At 37.3% G+C, this 23,411-nt stretch overlaps 1 protein-coding gene across 3 annotated transcripts in view; it reads left to right on the top strand.

Annotated features, from left to right (window-relative positions):
- Window positions 1-1,701: 1,701 nt before the first annotated feature.
- Window positions 1,702-23,411, top strand: part of HIKESHI (heat shock protein nuclear import factor hikeshi) — a 32,737-nt gene continuing 11,027 nt past the window's right edge. For 2 of the 3 annotated variants that reach the window (XM_004019401.6, XM_060403864.1), the window contains exons 1-2: window positions 1,702-1,889; window positions 4,044-4,281. In XM_004019401.6, coding sequence (XP_004019450.1) covers window positions 1,860-1,889; window positions 4,044-4,281 — 268 coding nt within the window. In that variant the 5' untranslated portion in view covers window positions 1,702-1,859. Of the gene's footprint in view, window positions 1,890-4,042; window positions 4,282-17,035; window positions 17,172-23,411 lie in introns of those variants that run through there. The other variant, XM_027960049.3, reaches the window with a different exon arrangement.

Raw genomic sequence — 23,411 nt, 5'->3', positions numbered from 1 at the left:
CTAAGATTATAAACTAATTAATGACAGAGATGGGCTCTGAGTCCAGACAGTTTGTCTGCCTGTCATGAAATAGTCTCATATGAATAGCCTTCTTATTCTGAAGATTCTGGGACTTCTTAGGTAGAAAGCTGGAGACACTGGTAGAAAGATCCTCTTCTATCTATTAATCTTTGGCTTGGCTATTCAAAGGAGTATCTAAGACAAAGACACATGGTCCAAGTCTATGGTGCTGGAGTGGAGACCAGAGGACTACTGTTCCAAACACTCTGACCCTCCACATACAACCTGGGATAGACTTGGTGGTGCCTGGTGGACTAAGCTCAGATATTTCAAGTTGAGCAGAGACCTTTGCAAAGGGGATATTTTATTTTCCTATCAGAGAGGAAAGGGAACCAAAGCTGTGAAATGCAGGAACAGTATTGGTGGCAGTCAGTACTTGACACCAGTTCCTCTAGCTATGAAACTTTTCTGCAAATGCACAGACAAAACAAAACAAAACAAAACAAGACATTTTACAACAAAGCAGTCTTTAGTTAAGTACTGCCAAGTTCTAAGGGCTTAAATTCATTTAACCCTCACAGCAACCCTAGGAGACAGACGCAATTATTCTTATTTTACAAAGATGCCATTAAAGTACAAGGATATTACTATACAACTTGCTTGCAATTTTTTTTTAACAGCAAATAAATGGAGGAGCCAAGTGAAGTTGTAAAGAATTACAATAAAATTGTCAATAAGTACAAAACAGCTGATTAAAAATCAGTAACTTTCAGCTAACATATAGCAGAAAGATTTATCAAGAGGTTGCCAACAATGGTCCTTCTAGTCAAAGCTAAGGTTTTTCCAGTAGTTATGCATGGATGTGAGAGTTGGACTATAAAGAAAGCTGAGCGCCGAAGAATCGATGCTTTTGAACTGTGGTGTTGGAGAAGACTCTCAAGAGTCCCTTGGATTTGCAAGGAGATCCAACCAGTCCGTCCTAAAGGAAATCAGTCCTGAATATTCATTGGAAGGACTGATGCTGAAGCTGAAACTCCAATACTTTGGCCACTTGATGCGAAGAACTGACGCATTGGAAAAGACCCTGATGCTGGGAAAGACTGAAGGTGGGAGGAGAAGGGGATGACAGAGGATGAGATGGTTGGATGGCATCACCAACTCAATGGACCTGAGTTTGAGTAAGCTCCGGGAGTTGGTGATGGACAGGGAGTCCTGATGTGCTGCAGTCCATGGGGTCGCAAAGAGTCGGACACAACTGAGCAACTGAACTGACTGACTGACTGATAGCAGAAACTCGGATTTGAATCAGAACTTGGATTTAAACTCCATCCCTGAGTGCTGTGTGAAGATTTGGGGCGGGTCACTCTGGGCAATTTCCTCGCCCACAAAATGCAGATAATAATAACCAACTCACACGGTTTTTGTAAAGATCCAGAGAAATGATTGTAAAAGAGCAATGTAATCGCTGAAATGTTATACAAACGTGAGCAACACCTCCAGCCTGCTTTGAAACCAGTCATTTGAGCGCGGACTACCAATCCAAAGGGCAAATCCTCCGCTCTCCCTTCCTGGAAGCCCACGCAGGGCTTCCTGGGACTTGTAGTCTTAGCTGGAACCGGCCCACCTGTCTAAAGCCCCGGAAGTACTCGTCGCCTGGGAGGCGCGCTGGTTAGGAAGCGGGGGGTCAGAGGTCGCGGAGGCAGAAGGCGTTCCCGCCGCTGGCCTCGTCACTATGTAGCTGAGGGGCAGGAGGCCTATTCCACGTTCTGGAAGGTTCTTGGGCTCGACCACGGCAGTAGCCCCAGGACTTCTAGTCCTCGGCCTCGGGTCCCTGCCGGCCGAGCGGAGTCGCCGCCGCCATGTTCGGCTGCTTGGTGGCGGGGAGGCTGGTGAGGAAAGGGTCGGACGGTCTTAGGAAGGGGGCGACACCCCAAGGGCGAGGCCACGGGGAGTGGGGGTGGGGTGCGCCGGGTTCGGTGAAGACCCCTTCCGTCTGCTTTCCGGCGGAGCGCGTGAGCGTGGTGGCTGGGTTTGCGCCCTTCTTTGCCCCCAGCGCTCTTGATAGTAGTCCCAGTATTCACTGCCGCTTCCTGAGTGTGCCTTACCCTAGGCAGCGCACGCCTTTTGTTCACTGCGCTTCATCCCAGCCTTATTCGTAGCGCTTGTTTGGCACCGCAGACTTAAGCCGTAACTCGTGAGGTGGTGCTTCTCATTTTCATTTTGCAGTTGAGGAACTTAAGCTCAGTTGACAGTATAAATACTCGCCTGAGCTCAGAAAGGGAATTCGAGGTAAATATTGGCATTTGATCTAGCCTGTAGCGTGCAGCCTGTCGAAGGTTAAGATGCTCGGTCAGTGCTTAACTTCTGGGTCCCTTTGGAAGGGCTCTAATAAAAATAGGCTTAACATAATTTGAAGTTGATTGTTAGAAATTCGTGAAACTTAATCGGGACCCGTGCCTGTGATGACTCCAAAATGATGTGAGCAGCGAGTTTCCTTACTGGTTAAAAAAGAGATTGCCCCCCCCCCCCCAAAAAAAAAGAGAGATCTCCTTCCTTGTTGAATTGTTAGATAAATAAGATAAGTACCTGAAATTGTTGAGGAATCATCTGGAGGGTGAATCTTGCTTGTCTCCGTAGAAACCATTCAGATTCATTTCAGACCGGATTCTTTTTTTTTTTTTAACCGAGAGTTCTTTTTATGTTTTCTCCCTGCTTTGTTAAATGTTGCAGCTTCTTTGTTAAGTTTTCGTCAATTTCTTTTAAACAATGTAGTCTGTACATAGTGTAAGGAACTAGAGAGATAAATTGGAGATGGCTATCCTCAGAAAATTAATCTGGCCCTTAAATGGCTGAGAGGTGCCTTTTGGCGCTGGTAGTAGATAATACTGGTGAGAAGTTTGGATTGCACCTGCCCCTGATAGGAAAAATGACAAGCCCATCCGCGGAACTCAGATGACTTTCATTAATGAATGACCTTTAAAATGTTTTTCTGAAGAATAGGCCCTATGGAATTCGTGTTGTTAACTAATTTGCAGGGAATTTAGTTACAGCAGTGCCTTTGTCTATTTACCTAATACCTCGTCTCTGTAATGGATATCCAGGAGGGGTTCGTTGATGGCAACATTTTTTCACAGCCTTTGACTCTTAATTCTGCAGTGTTTGAACATGTTAATAGAAATAAATGGCAAAGAGACCTAGAGTACCTCAGCACTTAACAATATTATTTTACTAAAAAAGACCATCTAATCTAAAACTAGGAAGTCAATTTTCATTCCTTGAAAACTTTTCTTAAGTAAACGAGGTCCTTTTCTACCTCGGGTTGAGGATTAGAGTGTCATAATACAAATTAACAGAATGTCTGGTGCTTTTGACAGAGTTGACATTAAGAAATGTTTATTTTGCTTGAGGATTTGTACATACCATAATTTTACATGCCTTTAAGATTGTGTGCATGCCAAAACCTGATAAAATTGAATTTAATACTGGGCAGTTGGGTTTATGTTCTTTCTTCCTTTGTTTTATTCTCTGTATTTAAACTGAAGGTTAGTAATTTGGGGGTTACAAATATATTTTACTGAGTAGGCAAAATGACAGATAGGGAATCTGCAAATAATGAGGATTGACAGTAACAGCTTCTGGATTGCTTACTCATTTTAATTAACCTGGAGTTTCTTTACCTTCAAACTAGAAGATAAGGCTTTCATGGTGTGGTGTTTTATTTTTATAACATTTTGAAGCTGTAGTGATTTATTATGTAAGTAAAGTCTTTCTTGGGCACTTCTCAAATAATTTAGTCATGATTTTAAAAGATTGCATTCATTAAATCATTTTCAGCCTAGATATATGTTTTTAGGTTTTCTATTAAAGTTAGCACTCTCTGGTGTATATGGTAATTCCATAGTTAGAGTATCAGATTCACCCAGTGTTAGGCTTGACATGATGACAGTAGTCAACTGTATCTTTTAACAGAGCTTACAGCAACACTAAAAGGGCTTTAGTAACTTATCGAACTATTGCACTAAGGTGAGTTTCTTATTTTCTAGGTGCAAACAGCTGCACAGCAAGTGGCAGAGGATAAATTTGTTTTTGACTTGCCTGATTATGAAAATATCAACCATGTTGTGGTTTTTATGCTGGGAACAATCCCATTTCCTGAAGGAATGGGAGGCTCTGTCTACTTTTCCTATCCTGATTCAAATGGAATGCCAGTATGGCAACTCCTAGGATTTGTCACGAATGGGAAACCAAGTGCCATCTTCAAAATTTCAGGTCTTAAATCTGGTAAGAATAATATATTAAATTAGTTTCATAGTTAAACTTTTTTCTTAAATAGCATAGCATAGAATATGGCTTTTTTCACTTTTCATTGTATTTTTCTGATTGTGAAGGTAATATGTAACATTGTTTAAAAAAAAAATCAGATGATACACATTTGAAAATACTCTCATCCTTTGCCCCTGGAGAGAACCAGTCACTGTGATTCTTTTCATATGGTGTATACCTTTATAAAGAGATATTTTTGAATGAGAGGGTGTTTAATGAATAATGAGAGGAATCTTCTCAAATTTGTGGTATATATACATCAGTGTTTAAACAGGTAAACCAAGTAGACTTGTGTAAGAAATATGAGAGTCCTTTTTTTCTATGAAGATTTTTGAATTCTTAGATTTGATTACCCCTTCAGTGTTGTGTGGGTTTTATTGACATTACAGATGCTAGATCTTAGAGGGACAAATCTTGTTTACATGCTTGAGGTATTTTGTGTAGAAACTGAAAATAGAACTAGGTACATTTACTCCCAACGGATGTTGAGTTCCTTTGAAAGTCTAGATGAAAAGAAACATGGAAAGTCTTAGATTATAAATATATCTTCTCCTAGAAGTAGTCTATAGAGTCTAAGGAAAAGTCGTATTTTAGACAACATGTTTGGACCATTATTTAAAAGGTTGAAAAGTAGTTGTGTATGTTTGTACAAAGTCCTGAGAGATCGGTAAAGGGAGCAACTAAGTAGGCAACCCTTAGTAGGTTGGGGAAAATTTCTGGGCGGAGGTGATATTAAACCTTTTGAGAAGATGAGTAGGCGTTTGTCAGGCCTATGAGAGGCCTATTGGGCATTCTTTTCTAGGTGGAGGTAATATGGATATAATGATAAAAGTTTGAAATCATGGTTTGCTCAGAATGGCACAAGGCATGGGGCATAGGCTGCAGGCATGGGTCATGAAAGGCTGAAAAGCTTTTGAATCACACTGACTCATTTGAATTTAATAGGTTAGCGAGTTTTGACATGCTTTGATCATAGACCTATTGGATAGTGTCAAAAAAGTATGTAATATAAGCATAGTGTAAACACTAAAAAATTTGCATGTACTCTGAAGCCCATGTGTCTCTCCCTCATAAAGGCTTGTCCCTGTAGTTGTAGAGGAGCCAGTGAACAACTGAGTAGGGGAATGATAGGGTCAAATTCTGTTTCTACCTTGAGGACTATGAATAATGAACTGGAGCATTTCTGGTCAGATGATGAACTGTTAGCTGCTGTTATTTATATAGTTGAATTTCTGTGAGGATAAATGGGAAACAGTAATATTTACAGCTAAACATGGTTTAGATTGATGGTAAAGACTATCCTCTAGATTTAAGAAACAACAAATTCCTATAGTCCTTCTGAGTGGGGGTTCTCTGAGATAATTATTCCTAATCCCTAAGGAAGTGGTTCTTAGAGCATGATTCCCCTACCAGCAGCATCAGCCTGGAAACTTGTTGGAAATGGGGATACGTGGTAGGACCCCAGACGTACCGAATCAGAAGACTTGGCTGGAGTCTGAGTTTTTCAGTAGGTTTCCTAGGTGTTTCTGTTGCCTTCTAAAGTTTGACAGTCATTGTCCTAGGACATCCACTCTATGTAGTAAATCAATGCCTCTTATAGTGTGGTATTGATTCTGAAAACTCTTTGGGAAAATTAAGAAAATGGTCTTTCTAAAATCACCCTCTGTGACTGTGCCTAAAAATAGACACTCTATAAGTAGGAAAAAATATGGACAACTTAGTACTCTGTAGTGAAATCACTGGATGGTAAATGTATAGAGAAACTAATAAAGGAACCAGAGAGAGAAGACAAGTCACTTGTAACTGAACAGCAATTAGTTCAGCAGATTTATCAACAGCATGAATGAATGTAAAAAATCTCTAGATTAGTATTTCAAAGTGCCAAGGAAAAATGACATAAGCCTCATTGGTTATTGTCAGTGTACAGTGAAGGAGAAATGAACGTTTTCAGGTGGAGATGGAGAGTTTGCTACTGACAGACCATTGCTGAAAGAACTGCTGAAGGTAGTTGAACTTTGATGGAAGGGAACTGAATCCAGAATGTAGAAGAGGATGAAAGACTCAAAGTTAGCAAAGAAATTGGTAAACATAGACAAATTGGGACAGTCTGATTATATAAAACAATACAGTAAATAAATGCATAAGAATTGAAGGAGGTAGTAGTCTGAGTAAGCTTTCTGAGGTCGTATTGTTTAGAAAGAGTAATAAAATTGATTCTACTTTGAAGTAGTTCTGTTAAAATTGTAAGGAAAACTTAAAAAAAGGAAAGAAAAAGAAAATGCATGGTATATTGAAAACAAAGCTGTGGGAATAATTTCACATATATCAGTTATCAAAATAAATGTAAACAGAATAAACTTAGCAGAGAAAGCATGGAGACTCTGGGATGGGATTTCTTTTAAAGATAGCAAACAAATAATTATGGTGATGTTTATCAATAATGCATCTAAAACATTCTAATGCAAGGACCCCTACTCCCCTGAAGCTGTCATAGATGTGTTTAAGAAAAATGAGACTAATGCAGAAGCATTATCAAGGAATAAGAGGTTCATTCCTTAAGAATGAGATCATCACTAGGAAGACTTAAATATTTCTAGGAAAAGTAAATGTCATGAATTTGTGTATAATATAAAAGATAACCTCAAATACAGAGAACTTTATAATCAGTATTTTTAACACTTCTCAATAATTAATACATCAAGTAAATAAAATAGGAATGAAAATTTAAATAAAGAATTAACAATCTTGGGATGCTGTAGAACCCTGAAACTAATAATTAGATCATACACATTTTTTAAGTACACAGAACATTTTTGAAATTTGACCTTATAGCAAGTCATGATTGTAGCTAATTGGAGATTATCACTGTGCAGCCCACAGTGCAGTCTAATTACAAACCAAAAGATAAAGCAGTGTCATGTTTAGAAATTTAAAAATATTTTAAAGTAATTAAGTGGGTTGCAGAAGAAATAACTGGAAATTAAAATTCTCCAGTCAGTTCAGTCGCTCTGTTGTGTCCGACTCTTTGCAACCCCATGGACTGTAGCATGCCAGGCCTCTACAGAGTAAAACATCACATCCCTTGTGGCTCAGCTGGTGAAGAATCCGCCTGCAATGCGGGAGACCTGGGTTCAATCCCTGGGTTGGGAATATCCCATGGAGACGGGAACGGCTACCCACTCCAGTATTCTGGCCTGGAGAATTCCATGGACTGTATAGTCTATGGGGTCACAAAGAGTTGGACACAACTGGGTGAGTCCTTCAAGGTAATACTGAAAAGATTAACTCATAGGCTTAAATGGGTGTATTTGAAAAGAGATGGAAATGAGTGGGCTAAGTATTTAAGCAAACTAGGGAAGTAGATGCAAAAGTGGTAATGCCAAAGAATAGAAATTAATAACAGAAAGCAAAGGAACAGTGGAGGGACTTAATGAAATAAAAATTGGATCCTTTGAAAAGACAAATAATGAGCTACTGAAAGGTATATTTAGGAAAAAGAACACACAGTGTTTTTGAAAATGTGAAAATGGAGACATAACTATAACTGTAATACAGTTCAGTAAAATCTACAAGAAATTTTATGCCAGTACATTTGAGAACAGCAAAGGAACATATAAAATTGGCTGTATTCTAGAAAAATACACTAAACAAAACTGACTCAAATTTAAATCATGATGAGATAAAGTATCAAAAAAATTAAAATGAGCAATTAAAAATATACCTTTCCCTTCTACATATCACTATCAGACTGAAAGGGTTAAAAAGTTCAGTTACACCTTTATGAAACAGATTGTTTATATCTTATATAAATGTGTGAGAGAATAGGAAAAGAGGCAGAGTTACCCAGTTTAGATTTTGAAGCTAATATAACCTCTTAATCAAAAAGGACAAGGAAAATATGAAAGAGGAAATTTGGCCTAAGCCAGTTTATTTATTTGGATATTTATATCTATGTACATACGAAAGTTACAAAGTGAATTCAGTAAGGTATCTTTATTTTTAAAACTTGTCATTATGGCAAATTTAAGATGTATAAAAGCACTTCAGTATTTTTGCCAGGAGAATCCCGTGGACAGAGAAGCCTGGCGGATTACAGTCTGTGGGGGTGCTAAGTGTTGGATATGATTGAGCGCGTGCACAGTTCAGCTAACCTGCATATATTTAAAGTGTACTTTTTGATCAATTTTGATATACGTATACACCTGTAAAACCATTACCACAATCAAGATAATGAATATATCCATCACCCCTAAAAGTTTCCTAGTGCTCCTTTGTAATCCCCTCTCCTATCTCCCCCACTACCCCAGGAAACTACTGATCTGCTTTCTGTCACTGTAATGTTTGCGTTTTCTAGAGTTTTCTTTCAGTCAGGACAATGACTTTTTCAGTCATCCACGTTGTGGAATAACTCGCCACAATAGTAATTCATTGCTATTTATTGCTGGGTAGTTGTGTGGTATACCACCATTGTGTATCCATTCACTTGTTGATGGACATTTGGATTGTTTCAATTTTAAAAAATAAATTATTTCTCATTATTTCCAAAACTATAGCATAGCTTTTGATAGTTTTAGTTATGAAAACAGAATGAAATTTCAAGGCAATATTTGTACTGAGTAAAGCAGAATGCTTTATTAAAGAGAAACAAAGCAGCTTAAAATATATACTTAGTGATGATCATAGTTTCATTGAGTTAGACAAGGCTGTGGTCATGGTGATCAGTTTGGTTAGTTTTCTGTGATTGTGGTTTTCATTCTGTTTGCCCTCTGATGGAGAAGGATAAGAGGCTTATGGAAGCTTCCTGATGGGAGAGACTGTCTGAGGGGGAAACTGGGTCTTGTTCTGACTGGCGGGGCCATGCTCAGTAAATCTTTAATCCAATTTTCTTTTGATGAGTGAGGCTGTGTTCCCTCCCTGTTGTTTGACTTGAGACCAAACTATGGTGGAGATGATGAAGATAATGGCAACCTCATTCAAAAAGTCCCATGCACACACTGCTGCACTTAGTGCCCCCGACCCTGCAGCAGGCCACCATTGACCCACGCCTCTGCTGGAGACTCCTGGACACATGGGCAAGTCTGGGTCAGTCTCTTGTGAAAAGATCAGTTTTCATTCCAATCCCAAAGAAAGGAAATGCCAAAGAATGTTCAAACTACCGCACAATTGCACTCATCTCACACACTAGCGAAGTAGTGCTCAAAATTGTCCAAGCCAGGCTTCAACAGTACATGAACTGTGATCTTCCAGATGTTCAAGCTGGATTTAGAAAAGGCAGAGGAACCAGAGATCAAATTGCCGACATCCGTTGGATCATCGAAAAAGCAAGAAGAGTTCCAGAGAAACAACTACTTTTGCTTTACTGACTATGCCAAAACCTTTGACTGTGTGGATAACAACAAGCTGGAAAATTCTTAAAGAGATGGGAATACCAGACCACGTGACCTGCCTCCTGAGAAATCTGTATGCAGGTCAAGAAGGAACAGTTAGAACTGGACATGGAACAACAGACTGGTTCCAACAGTACCGGAAAGGAGTACGTCAAAGGCTGTATATTGTCACCCTGCTTATTTAACTTATTTGCAGAGTACATCATGCGAAATGCTGGGCTGGATGAAGCGCAAGCTGGATTCAAGATTGCTGGGAGAAATATCAATAACCTCAGATATGGAGATGACACCACCCTTATGGCAGAAAGTGAAGAACTAAAGAGCCTCTTGATGAAAGTGAAAGAGGAGAGTGAAAAAGTTAGCTTAAAACTCAACATTCAGAAAACTAAGGTCATGGCAATAGATGGGGAAACAATGAAAACAGAAAAGACTATTTTCTTGGGCTCCAAAGTGACGGCAGATGGTGACTGCAGCCATGAAAGGAAAACACACTTGCTCCTTGGAAGAAAAGCTATGACCACCTAGACAGTATATTAAAAAGCAGAGACATTACTTTGCTGACAAAGGTCCGTCTAGTCAAGGCTATGGTTTTTCCAGTAGTCATGTATGGATGTGAGAGTTGGACTATAAAGAAAGTTGAGCCCTGAAGAATTGATGCTTTTGAACTCTGGTATTGGAGAAGACTCTTGAGAGTCCCTTGGCCTGCAGAGAGATCCAACCAATCTGTCCTAAAGGAAATCAGTCCTGAATATTCATTGAAAGGACTGATGTTGAAGGTGAAACTCCAATACTTTGGGCACCTGATGTGAAAAACTGACTCATTTGAAAAGACCCTGATGCTAGGAAAGATTGAAGGCGGGAGGAGGAGGGGGCATCAGAGGATGAGATAGTTGGATGGCATCGCTGACTAAATGGACATGAGTTTGGGTAAACTCCGGGAGTTGGTGATGGACAGGGAAGCCTGGCGTGCTACAGTTCACGGGGTCACAAAGAGTCAGACACGACTGAGTCACTGAACTGAACTGAGTGATTATGAGCATTAGACAAATGATAAAATGCTGTGGTGGTTCTTTGCTAGTATGTTTGGAAAAGTACTTTTTGAGTGTTTAAAATATTAGAATTCTTAATTTATGCAGAAAAGATTAGACTTTTATATTTGGGAAATGTGTATTACTGCAATTTAAGAATAGGTAGACTTGTAATGGATTTATCTTTTTGATGCTTTGAGATGTCTTTTATAAACTTTATTACATTGAGCAAATCTAGCTAATTAGCACAGCAGGGTGGAAGAGAGACTTATTGAAGTAACTTTAGGCAATTGTGATTGGACTGAGAATTTATTAGGGAATCTAGCAGAATTTTTTGGAGTAGGGAGGATAGTTCAAATGAAGCATATTTCATGTTAAACTTTGGTAGTGTTTGCGGTTCTCTTCTGGATGATGAACAGATTTCTTAATTTTGCATTGAAAGATTTTGGTTAGGGAAGGTGAGGAGCAGAGGGCTCTGTTGAGAGAATTTCAGTGGGTAGGGGATCTTAAAACCAGTTACTGTGAGTTTTATTTTGATGGAAGATTCTTTGTGACTCTTGGGTTCTGAAAAGGAGTTTATACAATGAATACATTTTTTAGGCTGATGCTGGAACAATCTGAGATAATGATTGAGAATTAGTATGGGACTATTAAAATGTAGAAGGGAAGGTTTGATATTAAACGAAAAGAAACTGCCCTTCTTCTTTCATGGGATCTAGAAATCCTTAAAATAGTAAATAAATAAAAGGCACAAGCTTTGGGAATACAGTTTGGTGGTTAGAAAATTGGGAAAGTTTAAATCAGTCTTGCAATTTTTATCTTTAGATACACTGTGCTTGGTGTTTAGTGTAGAAGAGACATTGAATTAAAAATTTAGTAAAAATTATGAAATACTGGGAGAATTACATAAAGAAATTTTTTGGTTTATAGGAATTATATGCAAAATCAGATCAGCACATAATTGTATTGACAACAATAAAATATGTGTTGAACTTAGATTTTTAAAAGTAGGTAGCTATAGGCACTATAGGTCTTTTGCTGTATTATAATTTTTAATTATTAAAAACTTGGGAAGTATACTAGAAATTGCTTTAGACATTTCCATTAAACAAATTACAGAAGAAAAAATACTTGCTTATGTAAAAACTTTCTTGTATATCTATTTCATCCTTAGCACATACACTTCAAATTGATGACTGCTTTCGTTTAGGGTCTCCATATCTGTGTGTGAATATTAGAAACCACTCCAAGACAGTATTCATAGGAAGCAGGTTAGTGAGCTGAGATAATTGAAAATGGCTCAGTGGAAGGTTAGCCTGGAGCATGAGCTTGAAGCATGACTAGATTTGGTTGGGATGGAGGTGGGAGGATGGGAAGTTGATTGCCTATGGAAGTCAGCAAAGTTATGCAAGCAGTAGTGCACACCACACCTTCAAGTGACAGTGCGCAGGAGACTTTGAAGGTAGCACGATAGACTTCTATTTGGGAAGTCTCAGATGGGGATGCAAGTCAGGTTTATAGGTAAAGTGAAGCTGTTTTGCGATGCTTGTACCATGTGGGGTTTTAATTTTTTTTTCCTCTGGTAGGCAAGTGTTTGAGCAGGAGAATGATACTTTAGAAAATGATGTTTTAGGAAAATCATTGTCTGGGATGGCTTGGAAAATTTTGTTGAGATTAGAGCCAGAGCAGCCAATTAGGAAGCTTTTATGATGTTGAAAGAATGAAGAAAAGGGTAACATTGAATATCTGCTCGTACAGTGCATTGTGCTAGGCTTTCACGTGTATTATCTCGTTATTCTTTAACAACAACGTTTAGAGGTGGGTATTATTAGCCTCTGGCTTTCAAGAGACTGGATGTCAGAGAAATTAAATATTTCACTTAGAAATATTGTTAACTTTTAGGCAGTATGTGTAGATGTACCTCTTTCAAACAATTGTATGTTATGCAGTACCAAAATGAATATTTAACTAATCCCCTTTGATTACTTATGCAGTCCATGGGGTCACAAACAGTCGGACACAACTGAGCAACTGAACTGAGCTAAATCCTCATTGATGGAAATTTGGATTATTTCCATTTTTAAAAAATTGTTTATAGCAATGCTACAATAAATATTCTTACATATATTTTTGTACATATTTCTGAGCACTGTAATTCTGTAGAAGAAACACCTACAAGTGGAACTGAATTCCTGGATTAAAATGGCCTTTTAAATAAATGTGTAGGAGGCCTGGAAAAAATGTACTGAGTGTGGATAATGGATCATTATTGTCTTGGCAGTTGTTAGAGAATCATAAGAAAGGTAGTTGGTACTACAGAAAACTAATAGAGCATATCCTTGCCAAGTATAATAAGAGAAAAAGCCATGGAATTTTAGAACAGAAGGTCCTAGAGATAATTTCATCCAACCCTTAAATTTACTGTTGAGACACTTGAGATCTAGAAAGTTTCAGAGAGTTTCTAAAATTGAGCAGGGATTAGAATCTAGATACCCAGATTTTTATTCACTATTCTAAATGATATAGATCTTTTCACTTCCCAAAGTAAATTTAAGGAGAAACCTACATTCACATTCCTATGCATTGTTTTATATGTATATTTAGTTCATATGTTTATAACTACTATTTTCTGCCATTTTCACTTAATATTATTTCATATGGAATTAAATTTTTATGAAACTTTGATGTGTTAAAAAGTATTTACTGTTTAATCATCTCCTCTCTCTTTCTTTTTTTTAACCCTCCTTTTCCACCAGTCAGGTACTGTAGAGTGAGAAACAGACACACTGGTCTTTAGATGGGCTGAAGTGATGAGATTTTCATGTGTTTTAAAACAAAAGATGATATGCATTAAAAGGTTTTCAGAAACACGGATGTGGAGTGTATGGTCCGTTTTTACTAATTGTTCCAAATAGTAGTGTAGAATTACATTTTGTTGATAGGTTATAGTTTATCTATTTATTGTTTGCCTTTTTGGCTTTTTCGTGCCCTTCAAATTACTTTAAATTTTCGGTGATTACTGGTATGCTGTGCTGTGCTTAGTCGCTCAGTTGTGTCCGACTTTTTGCGACCCCATGGGCTTTAGCCTGTATCCTGCCAGGCTCCTCTGTCCATGGGATTCTCCAGACAAGGAGACTGGAGTGGGTTGCCATTCCCTCCCCCAGGGGATCGTCCCAACCCAGGGATCAAACCCAGGTCTCCCACATTGCAGGTGGATTCTTTACCGTCTGAGCCACCAGGGAAACCCAGGAATACTGGAGTGGGTGACCTATTCCTTCTCCAGGGAAACTTGCCAACACAGGAATTGAACCAGGGTCTGCTGCATTACAGGTGGATTCTTTACCAGCTGAACCATCAGGGAAGCCCTTATTACTGATATATAGAAGTACAATTGTTTAAAAAAAAAAAAGAAAAAAAGCAGGCTTTTTTAAAGAGCAGGTTTAGGTTTATAACAAAATTGACAGGGAGGCACATAGATTTCTCATATACCCCTGCTCCCACACATGCTTAGATCTGTCCTATCATCAACATCATTAACCAGAATGCTTTTTTTCTTTTAAGCTACATTGATGCATCATAATCACCTAAAGTCCACAGTTGACCTTAGAGTTCATTCTTGGTACTGTACATTCTGTAGGCTTGGACACATGTTTAGGATATAGATATATAATTATAATGTCATACAGAGTATTTTCACTGCTCTGAAAAATCTTTTGTGCTCTGCCTATGTACCATATTGCCTCACCTCCGCACCGGCAGCCACTGACTTTTTAAATTGTCTCTAGGTTTGTCTGTTTCAGAATGTCACGTAGTTGGCATTATACAAGTGAAATCTTTTCATGCAGATTGGCTTCTTTTGCTTAGTAATAGGCATTTAAAGTTTTTTCATGTCTTTTCATCACTTGATAGCTTATTCTCTTTTTAGTGCTAAGTAATACTGCGTTAGGGCTTCCCAGGTGGCTAAGTGGTAAATAACCAGCTTGCCAATGCAGGAGATGCAGGTTCAGTCCCTGGGTGGGGAAGAGCCCCTGGAGGAGTGCATGGCAACCCTCTCCAGTATTCTTGCCTGGAGAATCCCATAGACAGAGGAGCTTGGTGGGCTACAGTCCATGGCGTTGCAAAGAGTCAGACATGACTGAGCTTGGATGCGATATTGCCTTGTCTGGATGTACTGTAGTTTATCGTTTCACCTACTGAATGTTATTTTGATTGCTTTCAAATTTGGGCTGTTAGGAATAAAGCTACTGTAAATAAATATTCATGTGTAGATTTTTGTGTATATAGACATTTTCCACTCCTTTGAATACTAAGACGCATGAATGCTGGATATTATGGTAAGAGTGTTTGATTTTATGAGAAACTGCCACATGCTCTTCCTCGTGGCTGTACCAGTTTTCATTTCCACCAAATTATTGACTTTGAATACTGAAGGATGAAGGAAAGGGTAGCACATTGAGTATCTTGCTAAAATCCCTTTATTAATAGTTCTGGTTGTTTCCTAAAATTTTCAATATAGATAATCGTAACATCAATGAAAAAGACTTTTTACTGCTTTCTAACTTTTATGCCTTTTACTTTCTTTTTATTGGCTATTACATCGTCCAGTCCTTTAAACACCATATTGAATAGGAGCAGTAAGAGGGCAGTGGGGCAAGAAAAAGAAAAGCCGTAACTCTCTCCTCTATTTTTCCTCCCACTGTTTTATGAGTGTCCAAGATTGATAAAGAATCGATCCTCTAATCAGTATGAAATACCCTGTCTCTCTGGTAATGCTTCTTAAAAAGGCTTCTTAAAGTAATTTGTATAGTTTCTCCAGCTTTTTTATGATTAGTGTTCACATGCTCTGTTTTTCTGTATTTTTATCTTTGACATAAATCTTTGTCTCTTGTAAATAGTATATATAGTTAGGTGTGGTTGTTTTTTAACCTCTTGCTATCTCTGCCTTTTAAATAAGGTGGTTAGACCATTAGTACTTAATGTTACTGATTATGGTTAGGTTTAAATTTTTATCTGCTAGTTGTTTTTCCTCCTTTTTTGGGAAGGAGGTCTTTTGGATTGAGTATTTTTAGAATTCATATTTCTTCCACTAATTTTTGTTTATACCTTTGTATTTTTTCAGTGGTTCCTCTAGGAATTATGATACGTGTTGTTAACTTTTTACACTGTACCATGAATTAATACTGACAAAATAAAATCTGTATTTGACAACTCTGAACCTGAATTTGGTCATTTTTTTAGGGTGTCATCTCCACTTTTCCTTGCTATGTTAGCCTACTTAGTGAAATTCTGAATATGACAACAAAAACTTTATGGCAAAAACCACATTTCGGAAAAAGCAAAATCACATTTTGGTAATTTATTTTAAATTACGGATATTTACCTCCATTCTCATAATCTTCATACTGAAGTTCACCATTGCAACTCTTAGTACCATGTGAGAGAGTCAGATATGGATAATAGGAAGCCAAAAGATCTATTATAAATACTCTACATTATATTTTTTCCCAAAATTCAGAATTTTCACATCCTGAGAGTTGAATACAGAGACAAAGGATTATCTGCTCACCTTTGCTCTGGACTGAATCTGGTCCAGAGAAGCATTTCATGGTTGGGTCCAGGTTGTACTGGCGATTTTCTCACTGGGCTGCATCTCTGATTTTCTTAATGAGGTTTTTTGGGAGATGGACTACTTTGTCATGTGTGTCCATCTCATTGACCCAAAAGGTTATCTGTAATTAGAATTAGAAATTTACTTTCCACATACATGTAAGTATTTATAGTTGTACAGTATAATGATGATCAGATCTCACAGTATTTTTTGAATACTTTTTACATTACTTTTGGAAGGTTTTTCTTAAAATGTCTTACATGAGTTCTGAAGTTGGTATCTAGCCTTAGTAGCGTTTATTAAACTGTAAGATGCACCAAAAAACTCAGCATTCATATAGTAGTCAACTGAGTGCTGGTTTTCACTTGTAGTAAACATCTGTTAAAACTTGTAATATATGAATAATGAAATGCCATGTAATGTTGACTTTAAGAAGTTTTGATTCATGCTATATAAAGAATATGAGTACACTATCTTTTAAGATTTAAAATCTTAGTTCTGAACTTGGAAGGTGGAAAATATGTAACTGAAAAATTTTATATTATGCATATTTATATGTGTTTATATGCATATGTCTGTCAAATATTTGTAGAGTTCATATACTATTTGAAGAGTTTGTTTAAGCCACATCTACATATTCTTTCATACACATACTTAAGTTCAACTTAAAACCTTCCTTTTTTCTGTAGGTTAACTATTTTAAAGTGTTTCAAGACACAATGAGGAAGTGGCTCAGTGCCTCAGTCAGGGAGAATCCCAGTGACATCTGCAGTGGAGAATTATGTGGAGAATGGGAAGCAGAAGAGGCCAAGATTGGAAGAGCAGGTGGGGAGCAGGACACTAGGTCAGACAGAATAAGAACACTGACGTGGAGCTTAAATGTTTTATATTGTGTCTTTAGCACTTTAATATGTGATTGTACTTAATAGAATAAGAAATTGCTGATTAACTCACCTGTGCTATAAAGAGGAATTATATATTTATGTGAATAAAATAGAGTAATGAAGGTGGTAGAGCTTTTTAGAATACTCTGATGAGAGAGAAGGCTGGTGTTTTGTGTTTCACGCACCTCAACTAGGCACCTTATGGTGGGGCTTTACCTTTTTTCTTTTTTGGCTAGGGCCCTGCTGTGAGATAGTGTTTGGAATGAAATTCTGGAAGTATCATTTCTGATACTTAAAAACATTTTTTTTGCGGCAGGGATTTTTAAAATTTATTTTTAATTGGAGTATGATTGCTTTACAATGTTTTGTTGGTTTGTGCCATTCATCAACACGAATCAGCCATAGGTATTTCCAGTAAGAGATTTAAAGCAACTATATTTTGAAATAATTTCAAAATTAGAGAAAAATTATAAGAATAGTGTAAAGAATTTTTTACATTCTTCTTCTCTATTCATTTGGGCTTCCCTGGTGGTTCAGACAGTAAAGATCTGCCTGCAGTATAGGAGACTTGGTTTTGATCCTGCGTTGGGAAGATTCCCTGGAGAAGGAAACAGCTACCAACTCTAGTATTCTGGCCTGGAGAATTCCATGGACAGAGGAGCCATATTCATTAATTTTGTTACATTTTATTTATGATTCTCTGGATATTTTTTCCCTGAAAATTTTGAAAATGTTATAGATATCATACCCCTTTACTCCTAAATACATCAGCATATGTTTCCTAGAGCAAGGATATTCTTTTATAATCACAGTATAATGATCAAATTCAGCAAATTTAACATTAATACAGTACTCTTGTCTGTATTCTGCATTAAAGTTTTGCCAGTTTTCCCAGTAATGCCTTTCATAGCACTTTCCTCCTTCCTCTATCTAGGGTTCAGTCAGTGTTGTGCAGTCCGTTTAATTGTCACACTTCTACACTGTTGCTCAGCCTTTGTCTTTCATGAAATTAGGCTTAGCACCTAAGAATATCCATGAAAAAAGGCTGAGCACCAAAGAATTTTCAAGGAATGTTAAAATTAGAGTTTTTTTTAGTAAATCATTTGAGTTTCTTTTTTATAGTTCTCTTTTGGAGCTTGCTGCCGCATTTTAATGTTACCGCTTTGGCTTCTTGCATCTAGCTCAGTTGCCAAGAAGAAACGTTTAAATTGATTCTAGTTTTCATTTTAAAATTGGATTGAAAAGTGGATTAGAAAGGACAACTCTGCCCTGCCCCCTCAAGATACCACTGCTAAGCTGCTAAGTTGCTTCAGTCGTGTCCAACTCTGTGCAAACCCAGAGACAAGAGCCCACCAGGCTCTGCCATCCCTGGGATTCTCCAGGCAAGAGCACTGGAGTGGGTTCCATTACCTTCTCCAATGCATGAAAGTGAAAAAAGAAAGTGAAGTCGCTCAGTCATGTCCGACTCTTAGTGACCCCATGGACTGCAGCCTGCCAGGCTCCTCCGTCCATGGGATTTTCCAGGCAAGAGTACTGGAATGGGTTGCCGTTGCCTTCTCTGCAATGATACCACTAGGATCAGTCTGTTCATAAGTAGTGGAACTAGAGCCAGAATGGGAACCTTTTTTTCTTGACTTGCTATCTTGAATGCTTATTGTAAAGTAAGTAATGAGTAAAAGTCAGTAAAGAGTTCATATTGCAGAATTTGGTATAAACAGGATAATTAAGAGAAATAAGCATCAGCCTTGGAGCTTACTAGACCTCTTTGAATGCCAGTGCATTACTAGCTGGGTAGTCTTGACCAGGTTCTTTAACCTTAGAGGAGAATTCAGGTAAAATGGGGATAATAATACCTACAGTGCATGTATTTTGGGCAACATTAGAGATAATGCATAATAGTGCCTGTCTGGCACATAGTTGGTGCTCAAGAAATGATTATTATGTTTTTATTATGTTATAGAAAGACAGCTCTAGGAGGTATCTTAAAAGTCACCCAGATAATGAAACCTGTTCAGAAAGGTTAAGTAATTGTGACTGCTTTATGAGAATGAAAGTACCTTGAGAGTAGGGAATGTTGTATCTTTTACCTTATGTTCTTCTGAGTGTGTAGAGCACAGAGATGGACTTTAGATACCTGGTAGATAGTGATTGTTTAAATACATTTCAGACATCCAGATTCTAGACATACTTCAATGTCAGGTAAATTAACATTTTTATCTGATTTAAGAGATTTATTGCTGATAAACCTTTGGAAGTCACATAGCTCTTAAAATATGCATTCAGGAAAAATGGTATTTCAGGCTTGTCAAGCTATCCATAGAAATGAAGCAGAAGTTTTAGGAATATATATTTGTGATTTCTAAATATTTATATTCGATACTAAGAGGATTTTCAACAAGCATAATTAGGCTGTTTTTCTGTAGCTTTTTAGTATATGTCAGATTTCAAATGTCACTTCATAGTTAATTGCTTATTTTTGCCATAACAGTTTTCTTCAGTCCTCATCTCTTTGCACACCAAAAATACCTTAACCACTGGACTCACTTTTAGTTTCTTTTAGGGGACACTTGTAACTCTTAGATGGATATTTCATGAGTTTTATTTTTTTGTAGAGGTCTTTTGAAGAACAGAGAAAGCATTTATTTTACTTAATCTGTTTTTTAAGTTCATTCTATCTTACAGTTACCATATGGGTCCATTGGATCATTTTATAAATCTAATATGCATTTGGAGATATTACTGATCTTATTTTGTCTATATTTTGAAACATTTTGCTATTTCATCCAAGGAATTCATTATTCGTTAGTTATTCTCAACTATGGGGGAGAAAAGGCTGAAATGATGATAAAAAGGAAGAACAGTGGAATTTCTTGAAGCTGAGGTTGGCAAACATTTTTGTAAAGCTTAAGATAGTCTATATTCTAGATTGTGCGCTGCAGATGGTCACTGTGACATATTCTCTAAACAGCCCTTTAAACACGTGAAAGCTCCTCCACGTCCGGAGCTCGCATCAGGTGATGGGCTGGGCTTGCATGTGGGCCTCACTGTGCTAGTGCAGTACCCCTGAGTCAGCCTCCGTGTCGTATTGTCCAAAGAATTACGTCATCTTTCATGAAGTATGAACTGAGACTGGAGACACCATCTTCATTGTCTGCTCTCTGCTTTTATTGGACAGAATTAGGAATTAGTAATTTTTTATGTTTTTAATGGCAAAGAGAAAATTGACAGGAATAAATTTTACATTTATTGCATGAATCGGAAAATAAATACAAAGAGGCAAATAGCAGCACTCTAGACTCTTATGATGGTGGTGCAGTTGATCATATAAGTAAAATCTCAGGACTGAATCTTCTTAAATAAAAGAATGATGATCTCAGTGAATTTTCTTAACTAAAAAATTTATGATTGAACAGTATATTTCTAAGGACCAAAAGAAAATATGGTATTCTTACTCATTCAGTCATTCAGCAAGGAGGAATTAATCATGTAGTATTTTGTGACAAAACCTTGGACGTGTGGTTGAAGGATATGTGCTGGTTCTTTCATCTCTTACCTTTGTGCTCCAGATTTGACTGAATACAGCTTGTAAGTGGAGATTGCACCTGCTTTGGTTATGTTAATCACTTTGATGTTTGAGTTCCACACAAGTTAAGTGAGAAAAACGTTCTTGACTATATTTTTGCATGTGATTCTCTACTGAGACATATGAAAATGTTCTGTTCTTAAATTGTGCCAAGCGATGAAACGTGGATACTGTATAATAATGTGGAACGGAAGAGATTGTGGGGCAAGTGAAATGAACCACCACCAAGCACATCAAAAACCTACCTTCATCCAAAGGAGGTGATGTTGTATATATGGTGGGATTGGAATGGAGTCCTCTATTACGAGCTTCTTCAGAAGAACCAAACGATTAATTCCAATGAGTACTGCTCCCAGTTAGAACAACTGAAAACAACACTGGATGGAAGGTGTATGGAATCTGTCAACAGAATATGCATAATCTTCCATCATGATAATAAGACCTCATTTTTTTTGTTGACCAGGCAAAAACTATTACAGCTTGGCTAGGAAGTTCTGGTTTATCCACCGTGCTCACAGACATTGCTCCTTCAGATTTCCATTTATTTCTATCTTTACAAAATTCTCTTAATGGAAAAAATTTCAGTCCCCTGAAAGACTGTAAAAGGCATCTGGCATAGTTCCTTGCTCAAAAAGATAAAAAATTTCAGGAAGATGGAATTATGAAGTTGCCTGAAAAATGGTGGAAGGTAGTGGGACAAAACAGTGAATACATGGTTCAGTAAAGTTCTCGGTGAAAATGAAAAATATATCTATGTTTATTTAAAAATCTAAAGGAATTTTTTTGCCAACGCAATGCAAAGATGATGAGAAGGTAATAAATGTAGAAATGGAAAGTTAATTGGATTGATTATTTCAGATGTCCATAAATCTAAAAATGATAGTGATTCGAAAATTAAAAATCAGAGAAGGTGGCCGTTCTTCAACACTTTATGAGCCATTAAAAATTTCAAGTATTGCACTTTGACAGTACAACTACTAGAAGAAAGACCAGAAGTAATGATAAGCTTGAACCTAACAGAGATGTGTTTAAAGTCAGGAGTCAGGTTTATAAAATGGATATATTCCACATTTATTAGTGACGCTTGATGAACAGTTGTATTCAGAGAATGTGGCTCATTTTGTTTTATTGTAACTTAAATACCAGGCACATGTGGGAAATCTAGAGTGTGTATTTGAGTTTGCTATGCTTTGTTACTCATTGAAAATTCCAATAAAGTTGTTTTTTACTCTCTATTCTTCCAGACATTTTTTGTGAAATGACTTAAAATGTATATATATTTTAAAAGAGTCAATTAGACCCAGATAGTAAATGATGATGACTGCTTTTCCTTGTATATTAACAGTAAAACACTAGTTTCCTATATGATTTCTCCTCTTGAGTTATGCCTTGTTAGTTAGGTTAGTGAGGAGGAATACTTTGAGAAAACAGCCTTAAAACATTTGCTGCTGCTTTTACTGTTGGAATGTTACTGAGGACTTTATGCAGTGTATTTCTTTTTTTTTTTGAAGACCAGATGTTTTACTTTCCCTGCTGTTTTTGCTTTTTAATTTTTTATTATAAGACTCAGTGTCACTGATCATGTTTTTCTTTTGACTTTGGCTGTCATGAATTCATATACAGAATTAAGCACTCACTGTTAGTTTGTATTTTATGTTCCAATGTTTCTTCCCAGTATTTTATTTTATGGTTTGCAAACAAGAACTTTTTTTACTTGGAGGGTATCAACTACTGTGTCAAAACCTGTTTTGAGAATAAAATTGACTAAAGGAATGGCTTAATTGCACAGTAGATTTCTTTGAAAATATTGATTAAAGATTATTGAAGACCTGGAGTTTTATTTTTCCCCCTTACATTGTCTTGGTTCCAGAGAGCTTTAAAATGAAAAAGTCAGAATATTTCCTTAGCCCCAGTTTTTACAGTGGATCATAGACAGCTTTACCTAGGACCCCACTCATTCACCGAGAGCTTGTATATGATAAAAGATGGAGATTAGCGATGACAAGGCTTTCTGCTTGGGCACATCACTCCCTGGGTGATTATAACTAAGGCAAGTGTATTGAGTCATTTTCCTGAGCCTGATACACAGACAAATAGCAGTGCATTTTCTGGACTTAGCATGATTCTTAGCTTAAAACAGTTAAAATGATGGAGAAAGGGATTCCAAAATTATCCCTCCATAAAAGCAACAACACCAATAACAACAAAAAACTGGCAGAAACTGTCAGAATCAACTTTTTCAGGCCCCTGGAAACTAACCAAAGACTTGTCACAACCAGAGGGACGTTTATTAAGAAAAAACACCAAATCTCCGTGAGAACAGTGAGCTTTGTGGTGTTCTAATCCACCCTGATCTCAACCCTTTTTCCTCTGCTCAATGGAAGCCTTGAAAGTAACAGACCATGTTCTTGGTATTGATACTGATACCAGAAGGAGCACAATGGACGTCATTCACAATTAATTGTAATTATTTAGTTATGTGATTCTTTGAAAGACAGAATCAAAAGATTTGCCTTTATGTCATTTAACTTGGAACTCTTCCACTGCTAAAGTGACTTCTTGCAAGGGTTTGTCAAAAATGTTTACAGGTAAATGTAA

Source organism: Ovis aries, chromosome 21, assembly GCF_016772045.2.
Source record: "Ovis aries strain OAR_USU_Benz2616 breed Rambouillet chromosome 21, ARS-UI_Ramb_v3.0, whole genome shotgun sequence".
NCBI classification, from domain to species: Eukaryota; Metazoa; Chordata; class Mammalia; order Artiodactyla; family Bovidae; genus Ovis; species Ovis aries.
Note: the sequence above shows the minus strand (reverse complement) of the source record. Positions and strands in the feature narration are given on the sequence as shown.